Raw genomic sequence first — 19,577 nt, 5'->3', positions numbered from 1 at the left:
GACATACCTCAAGTCCAGCCCCAGGCAACTGGTAGGAGACGGTCGAGCCCCTACGAGAAAGAGAGCTTTCCTAAAGCAAAAAGCCCCACAGTTAAGCTTGGACAAAAGACATAAACCATAACAGATAACCGCCATACAACAAGCTCAGGGGCAGGGAGAGGGAGAAGTGCCCTGGACGCAGAGGAACAGTGCAATAAAAATAAAGTAATTCATAAAAATGAAACGGAGGGTGTTTAAACAAGCTTGACTCAACATGGTGGCTTCCTGAAGCTTGCACACTGGTTTTTGTTATTGGCCGTAAACAGTCGATGCTTGAACTTTGCAAATCGAAAAAAAAAAAAAAAAAAAAACATTACAAAACAAAGTGAAGTCCCCTCAAGCGAATGTGAGGATAACTTGTGAGGAGGCGACTGTTTGTTCAGTAGCTGAGAGAGGTTGCTAACAGCCTTGAGCTTTCCGCTGCGGAGTCAATGAATCAATTCCTCCAGCAGGCCTCCATGCTTCCCGACCCTTTTCCCGCCTTAAATTAGATCTCGATTTCCCCAAGCCGGAGGAGCGTCCCTGGGAGCCAGTGAGGGTGTCCACTTTATCAGGGCGGCACGACGATAGCCCAAACGGGTGGAGGGGGTGCATCGCAGAGCTGAGGCTCAGGCCCTGTAAGAGTCCCTGGTGATCACAAGACCTTGCTCGCTAATGACTGCTAATTAGCTTGCCGCTCTCATCCTTACAGTGCACCCCTCCACTGCTGCCGCCGCCGCTACCGCTGCTGGTTAAGGTAGTAGCGTCAGAGGAAAGACAGGAGCTAGCTTTGCCACGGGGCTCCGATAACAAAGTGGCTTGGCACTGTGAAGTTGGCAAGTGCACATCTATGATTTATGAGCTATTGTTTTGGAGCTAGATACTTTGCTACAAGGGGAGATATTTTTACTCATCAAGTTCAGTGGCTTTGACGTCACGTCTATGAATAGTATGATGACACATCCAAGCTCTCTGTTTAAACCATCATAAATTAGGTGTCTCTCCACTGAAAATAAGACAATAAATACTATGTGTTTTTTGTGACATTTTCAAATAGTAAGAGATTAATCAATTGTTTCGGCCTTGCATGCCCTCCAAAACAAGATTGCCAAGCCAGTGCTGAAGTGTTAAAATACGAGACACCTGATGAGTTACTCACTTGAGTGAACATCTTCTGCATAACCCAATTTCCACTGACCACTGGCACAGTGATGCAATTTCCTCTGACCTCTGGCTATGTGATGCAATTTCCTCTGTCTCCTGGCAATCTAGCACTTGGCCAATTGAGCTTTAGTTCACAGCCAACATGGCCAGCTGTGGCATATTCTGTGACAGTCAGCTGTGCCCCCCCCCCAAAAAAAAAAAAAAAAAAACACTGAGCGGAAATAGGAGGGGGAGCAATTCTTCCTATTCTGCTCGATAAGACATGTAAGGACTCAAAGATGCAAAAGGAGGGTCACTGAAATAGCCAGCATCACTTGTCTCCTTCAAACCCGTCAGTCAAGTGAATAAACAATGTCTCAGTGGGTCTTTTTTTATAAAGAGGCAGCCACTCACTCTTTCTCCTGAAGTCCCTCTCAGACCTCCATGGCACGTCCGACTGCAGGGGTTGGGTGACCTCCTCGCCACTGACAGAAGGTGAGCTGAGTGCACTCCATTGATTGCCAGCGCTGTTGTCTGTGCCCCACAGATAGCGACCACACAACGCTGGCATCTCACTGCTCGTTGACCTCTACGCCTGCCCACCCCAATCAATGGCACTATTAATACATTACAGCACCATTCATAACACACTCGCCAGACTGAAAGAGATTGTCGGATATAAAAACACTTGTAGGTGTATCCTTAGCATTCATTCTGACATATCAAATATCGAATCCCCCTCACTCATTTGTACCACGTTGAAACGAGCACATTTGGTTGTAAGAAATCAAACATGGCACACTTTGTGCTCTAGATGATTGTGTGCCTCCTCTCCCTGTGTAATTTATTCATAGTGTATTTTGGCACTTGACGAAACAGAACCATTTAATTCCGAAGGGAATCGGAGGGGTTTATTAAAATCCAAAGCAGGAAAGTGGCGAGGGAAGTTTGGGCAGCTGGATGCATAACCTCCGGCAGACTCCGACAATTGATCTTCCTGAATTGATAATAATGCTCTCATTACTTTGATATTTCACAGAGAAATGGGTGACCTAGCCATGGGTTTTATTGGAGGGCGTGAGCTGTTTCACGGTAGATGGCCATCCCTTTAATGTCATTTCCACAAGAGGTTGCCAACGTGGGGCCCATTTTCTCCAGAATTATGTAGATTTATGTAAAACGTGCCTGGGCCTAAGTACCTACATATATTGATTATGAACTACTGCATTGAGCACTGACTAAAAATAATGCCCATTATTTTGCAGTATGCCGTTAATATGTTCTGCACACTGTAGGAAGAGCTGAATTTTATATTTGTAGGAGCAGGGAGGGGGGAGTCGCTTGAGTGTCGTTCCTCAGGCTCTTCCGGAAGAGTCTGCTGCACTCACAAAAAAAGAGCTATTAACTGGAGTGTGTTTTTAGAGCACATTTCGCACTACACATTGCTCAGTTGGGAGAAATGGTGCACACCTACGCATGCAGCTTTGAAAAACCAGGACCTGATATTTTAAAAGCATAATTTACCCACTGATGTTACTCCGTTGGTTTGGTATAGCTACAGAACCGTCTCCGTCTGTTGAATTGTCTTTTTCAGTGTGACATGCTTTTGGGAGAGTGGAGGCAGTGTCAACGTTTTTCTCTCTGTGTGTCAAAGACAAATCCCCTGTGACCGCTATGAATCAAATCTCTGTGGATTCATCAGTGATGAAAAATATTTTTTTATATGAAGAGAGTAAAAGTTTAAGGAGACACTTAGTAGTTCCATGCTCACTAGACTGCAGTGTGAACATTAATGTGATCGCATATCAGTTAAGGAAGTGGATGATTTTCCTGTTACCGGCTATATTTTCTGCCCAGTAGGTCAGTTTATCTGTCGGTGTAGTATTACACAGAAACTACCCAAATTTAAAGCAAGACTTTAATGTAAAACAACATCATATTGCTCATTTAATGAAACACATTAAGTGCACATGAAGAAAGCTAAGTGTGCATCACATCTGCCTGCAATTGCAAACTAACTATTACACATCTGTTCTCATTCTGATCTGTTAGTCAGTCTGGCGACAAAGAAGTGGCACTTGAAAATGGGGCGAATATTTCCTGGTGACTTTCGGTTACTGTTGTGGGGGCAACATTAAAGGTCTTGGCCAAACTGTTCTTGATTTTGTGTCTATTTACATGCCAGGGAAACTCATAATTTAGCCAATGAGTTATTTGACCTCCTGTTTATTTAGTGAGAAGTGTTTGTATCTTTATTTCAGGGTTTTTTTATTGTGATTGTTGTGCCTACCCCTCTTCTTGTGAACGGTGCTGGCCACTGCCCTATTATTTACTCGTCTTGTCCTTTGTCAAGAAATGTGTGCATGAGTACTGTGAGACCCTGAAACTGCTGAATCTTTGTCTGCTTTTAAGGCCTAGCAGATTTATGAAGGTTTTTTTTAAAACTTCTGAGGCAAAGCCGATTTTGAAGGGACTTGGATCTTTGTTGGATTTTGAAGCCGGTGTTGAACCTTTTATTTTGTATTTCCAAATTTAATTGATTTACTATATATTATATTTCAGCATTTCTATTTTTTTTGGCACAGTCTGCTTCAAGCCTTTTCCAGTAGATACTGTACATATTTGTGTCCCTCAATACGACTCCGCCTATACAGATGGGAAACTCTCCATTTGGTCCCGTCACACTGGAAAGATGTAAGATGGGGGAAGGAAGAACTCATTATATTTCAGAGCAGTTTCAACTCATGGGACAGGATGGCACAATGAATATAGTTTCCTTTTCACAAACGCTGCGAGATATGGGGGTCTGTGGATAGGCCTTTTCTCCAAACTTTCCTGAGATCGATTTAGTTTGTCAGTGGAATCGCTGACACTGTTTGTTCGTGAGCCATTGTGGAGCTATCAGACTCTAAAAGACTACTCGATTTATATTGTTGACAATTTTAACACCGATCATGATATTAACCTAAGAAGGCAGTAATAGGGCTCGGGAACAAGCCTTGCATTCTAGGAATAGCCGCCATATTGGTAGCGCACCGAGCGTAATATCCATTCATTCAGATGCAGAAGACAAAAAGCAGAAATGTAGTATTAGCGATTATTTTCCACTTGCGATCATGGGTGGTGCTGTTACACCCCACTACACAGCAACATACGACCAAGAAGGCAAAAACTAAGTAACAGGAACACACTAATATAGGCGGGAGTAAATCCATAGTAATCCATTGTAAATTTAGGAGTAAAGCTGCCAATATGGCTGCGCCCGCGAAGTTTTTCACGTCATGATCCCGAGCCCTATGGGCAATCTATCACCCAGAGCAGCAAAAGCTACTAAAAGTTTGACAGCAAGTCTCTCCACTGAAGTTGAGTAGATCAAACAGAGTCAGAGTACAAGAGTTACAAACTGACTGATTCATGTGGTGTTAAAGGAGAATTCCGGTGTGAAATTGAGCTTAACTGTACCGAAACATGTTAAGGTGTACTCACACGTGTTTTAGACGCACTTTCACTCACCCCCAGCATTCCGAACTCCTCCGTTTTCAGCCTAGCTTACAGTAGGCTTGAAGCTATTAGATTGGGCATTACGTAGCCTATGCAGCTAAATCGCTATTTTTAAACCATTAAAAAGGTCCCAAGTAACTCCACACTGCATTGGTAGACTTCTGAGGGTCCTGACATTTAAAACGAGATACTGAGAACTTTGGAAATGCACAGGAAGTTTATTAAAAAAAAGACTGTTTACAAGCAGTGCCTTCATAGAATCTCTCCGCTGGGCGCCATCTTGGAATCAAGTCGCGATAAGCCGACTGACGAGCACGAACGAACAGGAAGGACAGGGGAACATATTGCTAAAGTAATTCCATAATAAATATATAGTTATACTGTCTACATGAGCATGATGAGTAACAAACCTCAAAATGTTTGCAATATGTCCCCCTGTCTTTCCTGTTCGTTTGTGCTCGTCAGTCGACTTATCGCGACTTCACCACAAGATGGCGCCCAGCGGAGAGATTCTATGAAGGTACTGCTTGAATAAACAGTCTTTTTTAATAAACTTCCTGTGCACTTCCAAAGTTCTAAGTATCTCGTTTTAAATGTCAGGACCCTCAGAAGTCAACCAATGCAGTGTGGAGTTACTTGGAACCTTTTTAATGGTTTAAAAATAGCGATTTAGCTGCATAGGCTACGTAATGCCCAATCTAATAGCTTCAAGCCTACTGTAAGCTAGGCTGAAAACGGAGGAGTTCGGAATGCTGGGGGTGAGTGAAAGTGCGTCTAAAACACGTGTGAGTACACCTTAACATGTTTCGGTACAGTTAAGCTCAATTTCACACCGGAATTCTCCTTTAAGTCCACTTCATTAACTCTCGAAGGCTGTCCATGCTAGTTGTCTGGCGGGCTAATTAGCTGCCATGAGCTTGATTAGCAGACTTCCATTGACTGCCATCTCTAGTTCCATGAGAATGTAATTGGGAAGACCACACCATCTCTTCACTCAGTCAATGTTTACCCATACACAGAGATAGCACAACACAAACAAACTAATCACACAGGCAACTGGCTACAACTCTGAGGAAATGGGACTGTCTCTGTAGCCTACCAGAAAAAAAAACACACTTGTTTATGTGCTTCTGATGAACGTCGATATGCAGTGATGGGCAACACACGTGTTTAGAACTGAAGATGAAAGGGACTTTTGACAGTCTGTGGGTTTCACCAAAGACGTCCTGCTCAGCCAAGCGCAAAAGATACACGAATGGGAACAAATACTATTTCTCACAAATCCGCTGTGCACAAACAGCATCAGCAAGAACAATTAAATTCTACTAATAGTGCCGATGGACCTCCCAATTTGCACTCTCCCTTGATGCATCCCTGCTTTGGGAAATCCAATCCAAACGCTCTTGTCAGTTTGCCAGCTTGTGGCATGTTTACTGAAAATCAAATCATGAAAAAGAAAAGTGTTTCTCTTCAGTATATAAACACCAGAATGTTTTAAAACACGCAATACCAATGTCGGCTATAATCTCTCTAAAAAATAATAATAAAAAACAAAAGCAATAGTTCCCATATGTTTCTCTTAAGGACACTAGAAGCAACACCAATGTGTTTTTAAACACGCGATTCCCATGTTGGCCCTAATCTCTTTTTGTTAAAAAAGTAATAGGACTGGTTCCCATTTGTCCCTCCTCAGGATTTCAAAAGCAACACCAGTGTGTTTTAAAACATGCAAGTTCAACGCTGGCTTTGAATGAAAAAATGATTAAGAAATAGGATTAAATTAAATTATTTAAAAGAATTAATGACATGCAGGGGCACACTGAGAATTATAAAGAAGTTCCAATGTCAGCAGCTCAGGGACCGTATAGTCGTATAGACCTGGACATTAATTTTTATGCATTTACTTTATGCACACAAAGGTTCTCATACTGTGCAGTGTCCAATTCAATTAATTCATTCAGTTAACCTATGGATTAGGCTAGTGAACACAATGGTACGATGGTATGCTCAGGCTATACATTATTAAACTATATTATGGATAGGGTCTAAGAGAGGCTCAATAGAGTAACGCTTTGAGAGCTCAATCAGCCTGCCAAGATGGACACTGCAGTAGATCTGGATGTCCGACAGGTAGCCTAACGGTCAAAAATCCAACTCAGCGGCAAGAATGAGATCAGTGGCCAAGGCCACACACAAACACACAAATAGCCCTCAAGTGAAAGTCACCCCCTTTCCTGTAAAAAAACCCAGATTAATTTAGACCAGCCACTTTAGGTGTGTGTGTGTGAAGGTGAGTTGTACCCACCCACTGATACACACACACACACACACACAGTCTCTCTCTCTCTCTCTCTCCCTCACTCACACACAACTCTCTCTCACACACTCTCTATCTCTCTCTCACACACACACATACACACACACACACACACACGCACACAGAGAAAAGATTAATCCAATTTTTGAAGAAAAAAAAAGAAATCCCATTTTGACAGGGCAGCCTGAGGTGCGTTTGTCAAGGACACCCAGGGACACCCAGTAATATTGTTATGAGTGATGGTGGACCTCCACTGTCTTTCTTTCCCTCACTATGGGTCTGTGTGAGCGCATGTACTGTACAGTATAGAGGAACGTAGCACGTACAGTATAGAGGAAGGTATAAGGCCCCATAAGTGATTAGATCATCACATTCATGCGCGTATTCCCACATTCAAAATGTGACAAATAGGACCGGTGGTGCTGTGTTTTATTCACGCTTATATTGAAGAGTTGAGGGGATTTGCTGCATTTCTGTCCTAGCTATGAGTCAAAGCTGATGTGTCATTTTAATGAGCAATGTGCAATGTGCTGACATTAATCATGACGGATTACATTATTTTCTACCATGCTTACAAGTCAGCATAAACACACACCTGCATACTCTTTCTCTCTCTCTCTCTCACTCACTCACACACACACACACACACACACACACACACACACACCCACCCACCCACCCACAAACATTACATTCTCTTCATCTTGAGGGGAAAATATGCTTGATTGATTAAACACTAAGCTTAAATAAAACCCCTGACAATGGTATATATACCAGTGCTCAATAATGTGCAGTCAAAGCATTGCCATCTAACAGACAGATTACCTCGTTACAATCATGCACTTAAATTCAGCTCCCTGATTCACCGCCACATCCTTGCCTTTCCAAATGAACCCTAATGCATCGTCTTTTTAATGAACGAGTCTCTGCAATAAGCCACAGACTGAGGTTTTCACTATCATTTCCATTTCTCCGCTCTTTCAATCACTCTCTCTCTCTCACTCTATTTCCATTCCTCCCCTTCCATCCTCACTGGGACCAGAAGCAAGCAGCAAGCGGCAAGCAGAAAGCAGCAAGCGCGTCATTTGAACATTAGGCAGAGGCTTGAGCTTGATTCTTTACTGCACTTCAAAAGCCTGCGCAAGCCGAAATGATTTTCCCTGGCAACGCATGCATCTGTGGAAGCTTTCTCCTACCCATTTGCTCTCTCCTCTATCTCTCTCCTTCTCTCTCTCTCTTTCTCTCTCCCACACCTTGTTCACACCTTCCTGTCTCTCTACCTCCCTCACTACCCCTATCTCTAGTCTCTCTCTCATCCTCCCTCTCTCTCTCTCTCTCTCCCTCCCTCTCCTTTCTCTTCCCCCTCTTCGTCTTGTTAGGAACTGACAAATGCAAATGAGAGGCAAACGACGAGAGCACCTGCTGCGCTGGCTGTGAACGACCTGGAAAATGAACAAACTTATTAAAACCGAGAGGGGAGCTGCAGCCACAATCAGCCACTGGGTGCCTTTTTAGAATCAGTCTGCCAGAACCCCATGCATTTAAAACAAGGATGGGAGAGGGTAGAGCAATCGTCCTCACCCAACACCCCAGCCACCCACCCGTTCCCTCCCAAATATTTTCCTTTTTCTTGGTCTGGGGGAGGCTCAAACGAGCTCTGCGAGCACTTTTACGAGAAGCCTTGTTGTTGCTTTTGGGGTTTGCTTGATACCGTTTCATGGTTGTCCCCATATATATATACTCGCAGCCCTTACGGGTGTATTTCGAGCAACAACGCGCATGCCAGCCCAACACCAAAAACCACGTAATTACAAGCGCCTGTTGGCCTTCTGGATAGCCATCACGAGGAGGCCCTTGATCTCCATGGGGACCGCGGAGACGGCGGGGGAACTCCTCTGCTTAAAATAAATCCTCGGCTGCACATGGTGCTGATTTGGGGGTTCACTTCTGAGGGCCTCGCCGTTGAATGGGCTCCAGCTCGAGTCTGACTTAAGTGCTGAAATCAGAGCTGGGGCCAGTGGCGGCCTGGCGGCGGGGGCAAAATATCGCGTGCAGCGTCGTCACGGGGAAGCGGTTATTCGCTCTCTCTCTTCTCGACCGCACAAGTTCGACTGATCCTTTACTACTGTAAGCTGGCTTCTATAGCCCCCGGGGGTCTCCGACATGTCTCTCCTCTCCGCATTTATCCACGTTTAAGTCCTCAGTGGAGACAGCTCCAGCTCCTGCTTGTCCGCTCTAACTGGGTGTGTGAGTGGATCCAACTGGGTGTGTGTGTGTGAGTGTGTGAGTGTGTGAGTGTGTGTGTGTGTGTGTGGTTATCCGTAAGGCCTCCGGGCTACAATCCCTCACGAAGCTTCCCATCTCGTGTCTCGGAGAGACTGCATTATCAGAAGTGCGTAGAAAAGTGGCATGTGAAGAACGGGGGCCGGGGAGGGCGAAGCGGGCCCTCATTATGGCGACAAATTGCCGCAGCGCTCCCAGACACGACACCTTAATCACGGGCTCAGTCAGTCAGCGCCCGCCGCCGCCGCCTCACGTCAGCATCCGCGCTGGCCTCCACATCCTCTACGGGCAGCGGGGGCCTCCGCGTCCTGCTTTACCCCCAGAGAGGCGAGCCGAGGAGAGGAGAGGCGAGGAGACGAGAGGAGAGGAGAGCCGAGGAGAGGAGAGGCCAGGCGAGCCGAGGAGAGGCGAGGAGAGCAGAGGAGAGGAGAGGAGAGGAGAGGAGAGGAGAGGCCAGGCGAGCCGAGGAGAGGCGAGGAGAGGCGAGGAGAGGCGAGCCGAGGAGAGGAGAGGAGAGGAGACGAGAGGAGAGGAGAGCAGAGGAGAGGAGAGGAGAGGAGAGGAGAGCAGAGGAGAGGAGAGGAGAGGAGAGGAGAGGAGAGGAGAGGAGAGGCCAGGCGAGCCGAGGAGAGGCCAGGAGAGGAGAGCCGAGGGGAGGAGAGGAGAGGAGAGCCGAGGGGAGGAGAGGAGAGGCGGGAGGAGAAGAGAGGCAAGAGCAGATAGATAGGAGAGGCAGCCAGGCCCCAGAGACTGACAGGGCCGGGTCACGGAGGGGTCGAGCAGCATTGGCAGGTCTGGGTGGCGTCGGCGTTTGCCGTGACTGCCAATGAGGCGCCGGGGAGAGGTGTCGGCTCTCATCTGCCACGGTGGATGTGCTCAATATGCCTCCGTGGCGGTGAGTCTCCCATGACCCCCCCAGTCTCCATCCAGACACGACTACTAAGCGAGGTGACGATGAAGAGGACCGGCTGTCCCCTCCCATATTCATTCCGCCTCTAGACAATTCCGCATCTGCATGAGCACTACAGATTTTCCACCAATTTATTATGGGATGTCTGGGATTTCCTCCTAATTTCCCGCTCACTCGCTTTTTTTTTTTTTTTTTTGCCGACTACAGTCCACACACTCCATTCTTTTGCAAATCTCTCTCAGTTTTATCCGCTTCCTGCATATTTAACATCCATATCTTTCTCTAGGCAACCAAACTCTCTCCTCATTTGTGTGTCTATCTTGTGTGAGTTTAATTCCTGCTCTCTCTCCTCTACCTCGCTCGCAGTCTCTCCTGTGCTTTGCTACATCCCTGCAGACACTAGGCCTGAAATAATCTTCCTGTCCCCGATCTGAAAGCCCAAGATGCCCAAAAGATGGACATGAGGGCCATGGCTATTTGAAGCATGCACCAAAAACTGGGGCAGCACCAGAGATATAGCCTACATCAGCCAGGAAAGAGATAGAGCCAGAGACAAAGAAATAGAGAGAGAGAAAGATAGAGAGAGAGAGAGAGAGAAAGGTAGAGAGAGAGAGAAAGACAGAGAGAGCAGGAGAGATGAAGAGAGGCAAAGATTGGAGGAATGGGAGAGACAGATTAAAAAGGATGAGATAAGAGAACGAGATAGACAGGCCAAATGAGAGAGGGAGCAGGAGAAGGGGAGATTCTAACCCCGATGCAGAGGGGAGGCGGAACAGCGTTTAACCCCATCAGCCTGCATCGCTGCGTCTTGGAGCGCTCTTGTGTGCGCAGGGAATGCGGCCGATGAGCACAATTAGGCGAAAAACTCCTCTTCCTGTCCGTGCCCGCACACCTCCCTCCAGCGTATTAGGCAGTGGAGACAGGTCCGAGTCTAGCTAAGAGAAATGCGATCGATTTCATGTTTGCTTCTTGTCCGAGACAATGCGGCCTGTTTCTCCTCCTCCTCTCTCACGCCCTTCAAGTGCTGCGCCTCTTATGCGCTTTCTCTCTCTCTCTCTCTCTCTCTCTCTCTCTATCTTTCTTTCTTTCTCCCCTTCCTCTCAATTTCTCCTGGCAGCCCTTTTTTATCTGATTGCCTCTTCCGGGACGACGGCAACCCACTGCCCACTTAGCGCTGGCTGTCAATCAACCCGCCCTCACTCCATCACGCTGCTGACCCCCCAGTCCTCCTCTGGTGGAGCTCCGCACCTCTGGCCCCGAGTGCTCCTGCTGAAATTGGAGCTGAGAGGGGGGGGGGGGGGGGGGGGGGGGGGGGGCGGGGGGGCCGGTGGCCGTGGGGGGCCGGGGGCCGTGGGTTGGACCGGGCTGGACTGGGGGGGGCGAGAACTGATTTGGACCAGCGGCAGAACGAAAACACATGGCAGGGGGTGACAGCGCCACACCACACCTCCGAGTTGATAAAAGGAATGTGTAGAGGTGTGTGTGTGTGTGTGTGTGTGTGTGTGTGTGTGAGAGAGAGTGTGTATGTGTGTGTGTGTGTGTGTGTGTGTGTGTGTGTGTGTGTGTGTGTGTCTATGTGTGTGTATGTGTGTGTGTGTGTGTGTGTGTGTGTGTGTGTGTGTGTGTGTGTGTGACAGAGATCAAGTGAGACACAGTCCTTGTGTGTTAGAGAGAATATGTCTGTAAGTGAGTGAGAGTCTCTAAATTAGGTAGGTCAGGGTATTTTGGGGATTGGGGCAGAGACAGACTAAAAAGAGAGATAGAGAGAAAGAGAGATAGAGAGAGGGAGAGAGAGAGCACGGCTTCCGCGCTCCCGCTCTATTGTTGATGAGTCCAGATGGTGCTCTCATTAAAAGATATTACAGTAAAGTTAGATCCCCGGCTTTAGGACAGAAACGGGCCGCACAGGCTAGATCATTATGACCCGCCAATCTCCTGAAAGGATCAGTGGGCCGCCCGCCCGACATACTGTAGGGGACGTCTTGCCTCGGTCATGCGCACAGTCCTCCTCCATGTGAAAACGGAACGCTCTGAGAGTACATTTTGTCGCTGCTCATCCACCGTCGCCCTTTCAAAGGAACTCAGGAGTTGGCAAAAGCCTTTGCCAACAGAATGAATGACTCAACATGGTTTACATGACTGGGTATGTACAATGCAGTGCTAATATTCTTTCGACATCCGCCTTTCTTTTCCCTAACAAAGCCATTGTCTGTGCAACCTACAATTAGCTGACAATAGCACACAATCGCTCATTACGTTTCTTTTGAACCGCCTCCATCCTCAGCTTTTTTACAATATCCTTAAACAGTCTCTGTAACATTCTTCTCCTGAAACAGTATCTTCACTTGTGTGTGTGTTTCTTTTTCGACCATAAAGTTGGCTTGCCCAGTTTTTAAATATAGTGTACAATGTTTCATTCCGGAGACAGTAGCCCTCTTCCTTGTTCATTACAGAACCATGAATTATGGTGCAACTCAACACTGGTATCTGGCCAGCAAACATCTGGCCGAAGTGGTTTCTACAGTACGTTGTGCTGATGTGAGGCTTTTCCCGTCCAACAGCAGAACAATGCAGAGTCTGCACTGGTGATTTTGACAATCCCCTACAGAGTTCTCCCCGAGGAGGCAAAAAGTACAAGTAGCGTGAAAAATATAACTAGAAATAACGGCTTCCTTTAACTGATGGGGATTTAATTCCGAAATCCAGAACGTTTACTTATCCTAAAATTGATTGGTCGATACTTTGCCTGCATGCGAGTGTTTTTCTATCGGCTGACGCGAGGGCTCAGGAGGCAGCCAGCAAGGGTTGGTGGGGAGCTCAGAACGCAGTGAAGAGCGCAGGTGCACACAACCATTTACCAACCCAGAGCAGGCAGACGGCCACCCTAACGTGTGTGTGTATGAGTCAATGTGTGTGTGTGTGTGTGTGTGTGTGTGTGCAAATGAGAGGGAGAGAGTGACAGAGATCATGTGAGACAGAACTGACCCACCCAGAGCAGGCAGACGCCCACCCTATCGTGGTTGTGTGTGTGTGTGTGTGTGTGTGTGTGTGTGTGTGTGTGTGTGTGTATGTATGTAAGAGTTGACCAACCCAGAGCAGGCAGACGCCCACCCTAACGCTGCAACCCACCAGTGATCCACCACCCTCCACTTAACACTCCACCAGTAATGTGGAGAAATACACCCTTTTGTCTTTGTCCCAGAACACCCTCTCTCACGCAAATCTATACTGCAACCCCCCTCACACACACACACACACACACACACACACACACACATCGACCTCTTCCGCCTCCTCCACACACACATGCTGCTTTTCAGAATCGGCCACCTGTGCCTGCCAGGTGCGAAGACGATGGTGCACCATGCTGCGCAAAGTGAAAGAGTTCATTAGACACCCCCTGTTCATCCCCTCATACACACACACACACACATACACACACACACACACACCCCTCCTCCAATTCTCCACTCATGCGTGTGTGATCCAACCCATGAGCGGTCAGCTAGCTAATTGAGGCGTTCCTAAGTGGACCGCTTGCTGCCTCGTGTCTTTGATTGCAAAGCGGGGTGACACTACCCCAGTTCTATGAGCTGCTGCCGTCCAGTCCTGGCCATGCAGAACAATAATGGGGGACAGTGTGTGTGTGTGTGTGTGTGTGTGTGTGTGTGTGTGTGTGTGTGTGTGTGACCATGTGTGACTGTGTGTGTGTGTATGGCAACATGTGAGGCTGACACCACAGCCGGGGCCAGGCTCATTACGAGCCCCGCTCCCTCCCCAGCTTAGGCTCCCATCGGGGGGCAGGGGACGGGAGGATAACTGGGGCCAAAACCTTGAGAGATGCACCACCCAGGCCATTAGGGATGGGCAGGCGGCGATCTATGTGAAGTGCCAGGCACCAGCTGCTCCATCAGGCCATACTGAAAAGCCAGAGACTGAGTGGTTTTCACGATATGGACCCAATATGGGGGGGTCACAATGAGCCCCCCCCCCTCTTATTTCAGGCTGTTCAATAGGTACAGTGAAATGTATGTGAGGAGGAGAGAGAACAGGTGTGGGAAGACTATGTACTTGGGAAATAGGGAGAGGTGTGAATAAATTTTGCATGGAGAGAGAGAGAGAGAGAGAGAGAGAGAGAGAGAAGGTTTGAAACAAATGCAGTGAAGTCAAGATAGATAAATGGGCCATTTGGGCTTTAGTAATGTGGTTTCACAATATGTGGTGGAGTGCAGCTGAGGATGAGAGCATTTTCAGTAAAGAGCAAAGCTATTTTCTTCCATGTGGAAGTGTGCAATAAGCATTTTGCAATAATTTATTTAGTGTGGTTTAATAAAAGTTCATAGCTTAAGATGAAGCTCAGTGTGCCGGGGCGGAATGGAATAATTCCTAAATCAGATTTGCTGAAAAAAAAAAAATCCACAGTGATCATCACTGCCAAGTTTCTTACTCTGCTTTCACACTTTGCTTGTCCAGAACGTGAACGAATGGGTAACCATATAGCCTACCGTTAATTTCAACCCAATTTCAAAAAGCCATAAAAGTTCAGCGAATAAAATTGTCATTCCTCGTTGGTCAATTCAAAGACTAATCAAGCTCAATTTGAATAGTTTGTTTTCCTCACTCGCTCATATCTCCTCACCCGAGGCAAATGTGGCAGGCTGGAATATTTAGTGGAGCCACCTCTCTCTGCTCGCTTGTGGTGAGTTCAAAGCGTTCCGCTTTGTGCGCGTCAGAGAGCGGCCACGGTGGAGTGGGATAATACACCGGGATTATGTCTGTGAAAGGCGGCTATACGGCAGAAGGAGCGGGTGTTTTATGTATGCATGATTAAATGCCAGCTCGAGACTGGCGGCAGCGCAAGTGGCTCGTGTCGGATCAAGACTCAGTTCAGCGGAATGGGTTGAAGGTTTGGCAGGGTTGACCACTGGCATATCAATGTAGTGTACAAAGGTGGTCCGTTTTAGCCTGCTTCATTGTACCGTACACTCAACATTTCGAACGAAACGCACATTTCCATATAAACAAACAAACAAACCACCAATACCCCCAACAAAGAGGAAGTCCAACTACTTCTTAGCCATTGATATTTTGTTGTGAGGGCCACTTGGCGCACTTGGGTTGCACAACTAACATTGCATTCTAAACGAACTGAGTCAGTATAATTGTAAATATCCAAAGAAAATACAATTTCTTGCTTACATATTGCTAATGTTTAACTTTTTCGAATGACACCATCCCTACATTGACTGTGATAACATTTGGAATACACCTCAGAACATTAACAATACTAATATCAAAACATTCGTGTTTGGTAAGCGGCGTGTATGTTCATTATGTGAGGCCGTTTTGTGACTGCAGGAATGGACGGTTCTTTCACATCCACCGCTGTCGCTGTGGCAGCAGCAGGTTAAAGGAGAGAAGTGTTGTAGGGAAAAGGCTTAAAAGCACTTACCACCCCCGTGTCCATCTGTTCGGCCGTTAGAGAAGGCGCCGCTCGAGTCTGGGATAAAAACCAAAGGATTGGAAACACAATCATCTCCGGGTAAATAATCCAAACGCGCTGTGAATTCCACTTCCAAATTTTCAAAGAACGCATGCCCTCCTCTGTCGGAACCTCCCGCGTTGACAGACCAGGTTTAGACGCCGCATTCACAGATAAGACCGGACCCAGAATCCAAGTCCTTCACATATGCACTTGTGATCAGATGTACATAACGGTCAGCGCTTGGCGATAATAAACGGAGTTACCTTACTGTTGCGCGCAAACACGTGAAGCACATAGCACACAGAGCCCTTTCCAGTCGGCTGTAGCAGAGAAGGAGAGAGGTTTTCCAGCCACTAAACCCGTGTTCTAAACACAGTTCTCATTCTACAATCCAGTACGTTGAAATTCGCAAAACAAACAAGTAACTACAAGGTAGCACACATGTAAGTCCTCCGTGCGCATTCGGGGTGCAGATCGATAATGAAATGGCAACGCCAAAAAAGGGAAAGGGGAAAATGTATAGGCTGTCTTCTTGCAAGACGGTTTTGTCAAACGAGGGTTCAGCTGCAAGTCTACTCCCTGCGCCGTGCCTCGCAGACCACGACTGACGTTAGACGAGAGAGGGAAGACGAACTTAGACGCTTCGTGGGGTGGGAGGGGGTCTAGAGGGCCATTCGGTCCAGTTAGGGAACGGATTCTATTGATTTAATGACGCGCTTCTTCTGCATTTGCAATCGCTGCCTCACAAAACAGAGATGGCATCAGTGACCATAACAGTTTGACAATAGAAGCTGCATCCTATTGAATCCTAAATCGAATAAATCGTCATCTTTGTCATGTTTTTAGAAACTAGAGATCATGCCATATCGCTGTAGTCCAAGTGAATGCACTGGCTACACCAGCTAATTATGGTGAATAAATGCCATGATGACTTTGTGTACGGATTAACATAAAACAAATACATATCCAAAGCCATAATGCAATATTGGATATAGCCAAGTTGAATGCAAGTATGGCTAAGATGTCGCAGCCAAGTAAAATGTAGTTCCGTTTATCTGTCACTCAATCTGCAAAAAAAAAAAAAAAAAGCTGAGGGGAAAGTGCATCACAAATGGTGCATCATACATTTGTATTTTCAAATCAGAACATTAGTATTTAATCTATCTCCAAAACGTGAAGGAATACTAATTGTAGGCTACTAGTATTTTCGTGATAAATAGGCTACCTGTTGCTATGAGTATTTAGACAAGATAGCCAATTTACTTAAAAGTCATCTTTAAATCTTACAAATATCATGGATGAAGGGGGAGAGGTGAATATAATAGTCCCATTGTCGGCATAAGGAAACAACCCATATCCATTCCTACTGGGGACATTGATAACTAGATACCACGTGACCACGTTGTCTCTGACTTGAAAAACTCTGTAGACTAAACCTATCAAACATTCTTACCAGTCTAGACACATGTATAAATTGATTAAACAGTATACTCAGTGATGTGGGCGGATATGTACAATTGATAAAGCACATAACCTTCACGCGAGAAGCAAGACGTACAGACATGACAAGGCAAGGATGTATATAGTCACTCTCAACTGACAGCTGAGGCGGAAGGGTACACCCCTAACTATAGACAAATGTCATAAAACACAGCGGTAGGTGACATGAGGGTGGAGGAGAGCAAGACTGGAGGTGGAAAAAGATGGATAGAGGACGACCGCAGCGCATGAAGGGTGGAAATGAGTCGAATGACAGCGGGGAGACTCCTCAGAGGAGTATTTGGTATCATGCGCGCGGTACCTTCTGCTAGGAAGCCCGGTAAGAATCGATGCGTTTATATGCTAACGCAAGGCACCTGTCGAAGGAAGGCAGGGATTTCATTACAACAGTACTGATTATTTTAATGTTATCCGTTTAAACTAATCATGATAGACCATATTTATTGACTAAACGCCGCGTTCGAAGGTGAGTGCATTATGAAATGACTCATTTATCACCTAAATGGTACCTTCAGAGAACTGCAGTGCGCTTACTAGCTGAACCAGCATATTGATTAAAGCCCAGCAGAAATGATTCGGTGGTTGGTACAACAGCGCTAGCAGCCACACGGTCAAGAACCTATAACGTGAAACCATGTAACCAATAGGCAAAACTGTGCCCAAATCATTGAAGTGTGTAGTTGCTGTATGCACTCCTCGACGCTTTTCCTTGACAAGAGAGCGGAGACACTTGTTCGTCACCTGAGCCTTAAAGTCAGACAACATGAAGAAGTAAAAGTGACCGTTTTTTCACAGCATGACCTGTACATTCACTGAACAGACCCTGTACACTTGAAAGATAGGCTACACCAGTTAGAGGACAAGAATGAAGATATGGGGACAAATATGTATTCAGTGAGTGTGCCATATGGGTACAGTAATCAGACTTCCTTGCTGTATTTTTTGCTGCAGGTCTGTTGAGCTCAAAGAATAGTCAGAAGCTTTTCAGTGAAACAAGGGCTTACCATATGCCCAATTTTCAATAATATCCATTCCAGACAATACATTTTGTTCTGATATAGCCTAATGAATTTACATTAATGTACTTCGATTATTTTTTTTATGGTATGATTTACTTAGTCTGGAGGTCTTGAGTTAAGACTACAAATTAAACCACAGTTTACAAGTTTGCCTGGAATATACAGTATATTTCACTATTCCACAAGGGCTTGCTGTTTTTCACTATGGAAAAAATGTAAATGAATTTTTTAATAAGAACAAAACACATTTCCACACTCTTGAATTCATAATCCTTCCTATATATTTAATGACTTGGTTGCTAAACCTTTTCACAATTTTAGCGTTAAGTTATCCAGCGCTATGTGATAGCATTTTTTTTTTGCTGGTCTTTAAAGAGCAGAAAGCCCAGAATGAACAAGTGAGCATTCCAGGGAGTGAACTGACACCCAATTAAATATACATATATTGCCAGGAGCAAAGTCCTTCAACTGAGAAGACTGCCTATGCCTCTGAAATACAGAGCTGTTTTATTTCCCTTTCCTCGTTACTGTGGCGTTTCAAAAGACATCACAGAGCAGCGACAAAAGCATTTCAAAAGCGAGATCATCACAACTACTCTAATCTCGAGTGCTTACAACTGAGCAACAACGTTGAACATCAGCCACAACACTTTATTAGTCCAGCCGTCATTACGCTTTGTTGTTGCCAAAAAAAAGGCCGCAAAGTTGGAAATTAATTATTTGTGGAGGTTGTGATGTTCCAAAGCTGTTGAGAGACAGCTGGGTGCTCACAAGCAGCAACGCGGGCCACAGTTGTCCACACAGGGGTGGTCAGGAGTTTTCCCTTTCCAGCCGGTCTATTACACAGAGGAAATTGTAATAAAGATCCTCTTTCTTATCAAAGCCTTCTTTAAGCGGCACACAATAATTCTAAAGTCGTAATGTGGCAGTGGCAGTGGCAGAAAAGTTTGAAATGGGATGTAGTGTGGGCAGAGGTGGAAAAGTCCAGCTTCGGAAAGTAAAAGTCCTACCAGTTATCTATGCCAATCATTCACTTAAACCAGCTGATTCTAGCACAATTCTTCACCCAAGTAGAGCAGCTAATTGATGAGATCACCTGTGTTAAGTGCACAGGTAGAGCCAATACATATTTTCCACCTCTGAGTGTGGGATAGTTAGTCAAAGAGCCCGGCACCTTCTACACTACACTCCCCTCACCTCCAAAACACACGACATCACACACACTCATGGGAATGAATAAGTACATACTATGTTTCCCGTACCCACTGTTGTGAGTTTTTGATAAAAGTGTCTGCTAAGTACCAGTCAACTTTTACTTTTAACTCAGTACATACTCAAACCGCCTTGTTCAGTCAGGCTGATATAGATGCACCAATAGGAGAAGGCTTAATCTGACTTTTA

The 19,577-nt window shown here is 45.9% G+C and overlaps 1 protein-coding gene across 1 annotated transcript in view; it reads right to left on the bottom strand.

Annotated features, from left to right (window-relative positions):
- mmp17a (matrix metallopeptidase 17a) overlaps positions 1 to 16,133 on the bottom strand; it is a 69,457-nt gene extending 53,324 nt beyond the window's left edge. The window contains exon 1 of the mRNA XM_062554425.1: positions 15,625 to 16,133. Within this exon, the coding sequence (XP_062410409.1) occupies positions 15,625 to 15,768 (144 nt within the window). The 5' untranslated portion in view covers positions 15,769 to 16,133. The remainder of the gene's footprint in view (positions 1 to 15,624) is intronic.
- Positions 16,134 to 19,577: the final 3,444 nt, after the last annotated feature.

The sequence above is a fragment of the Sardina pilchardus genome, chromosome 14 (genome assembly GCF_963854185.1).
Source record: "Sardina pilchardus chromosome 14, fSarPil1.1, whole genome shotgun sequence".
Taxonomy (NCBI): domain Eukaryota; kingdom Metazoa; phylum Chordata; class Actinopteri; order Clupeiformes; family Clupeidae; genus Sardina; species Sardina pilchardus.
The sequence above is the reverse complement of the archived record's forward strand: the minus strand, read 5'-3'. Positions and strand labels throughout refer to the sequence as shown.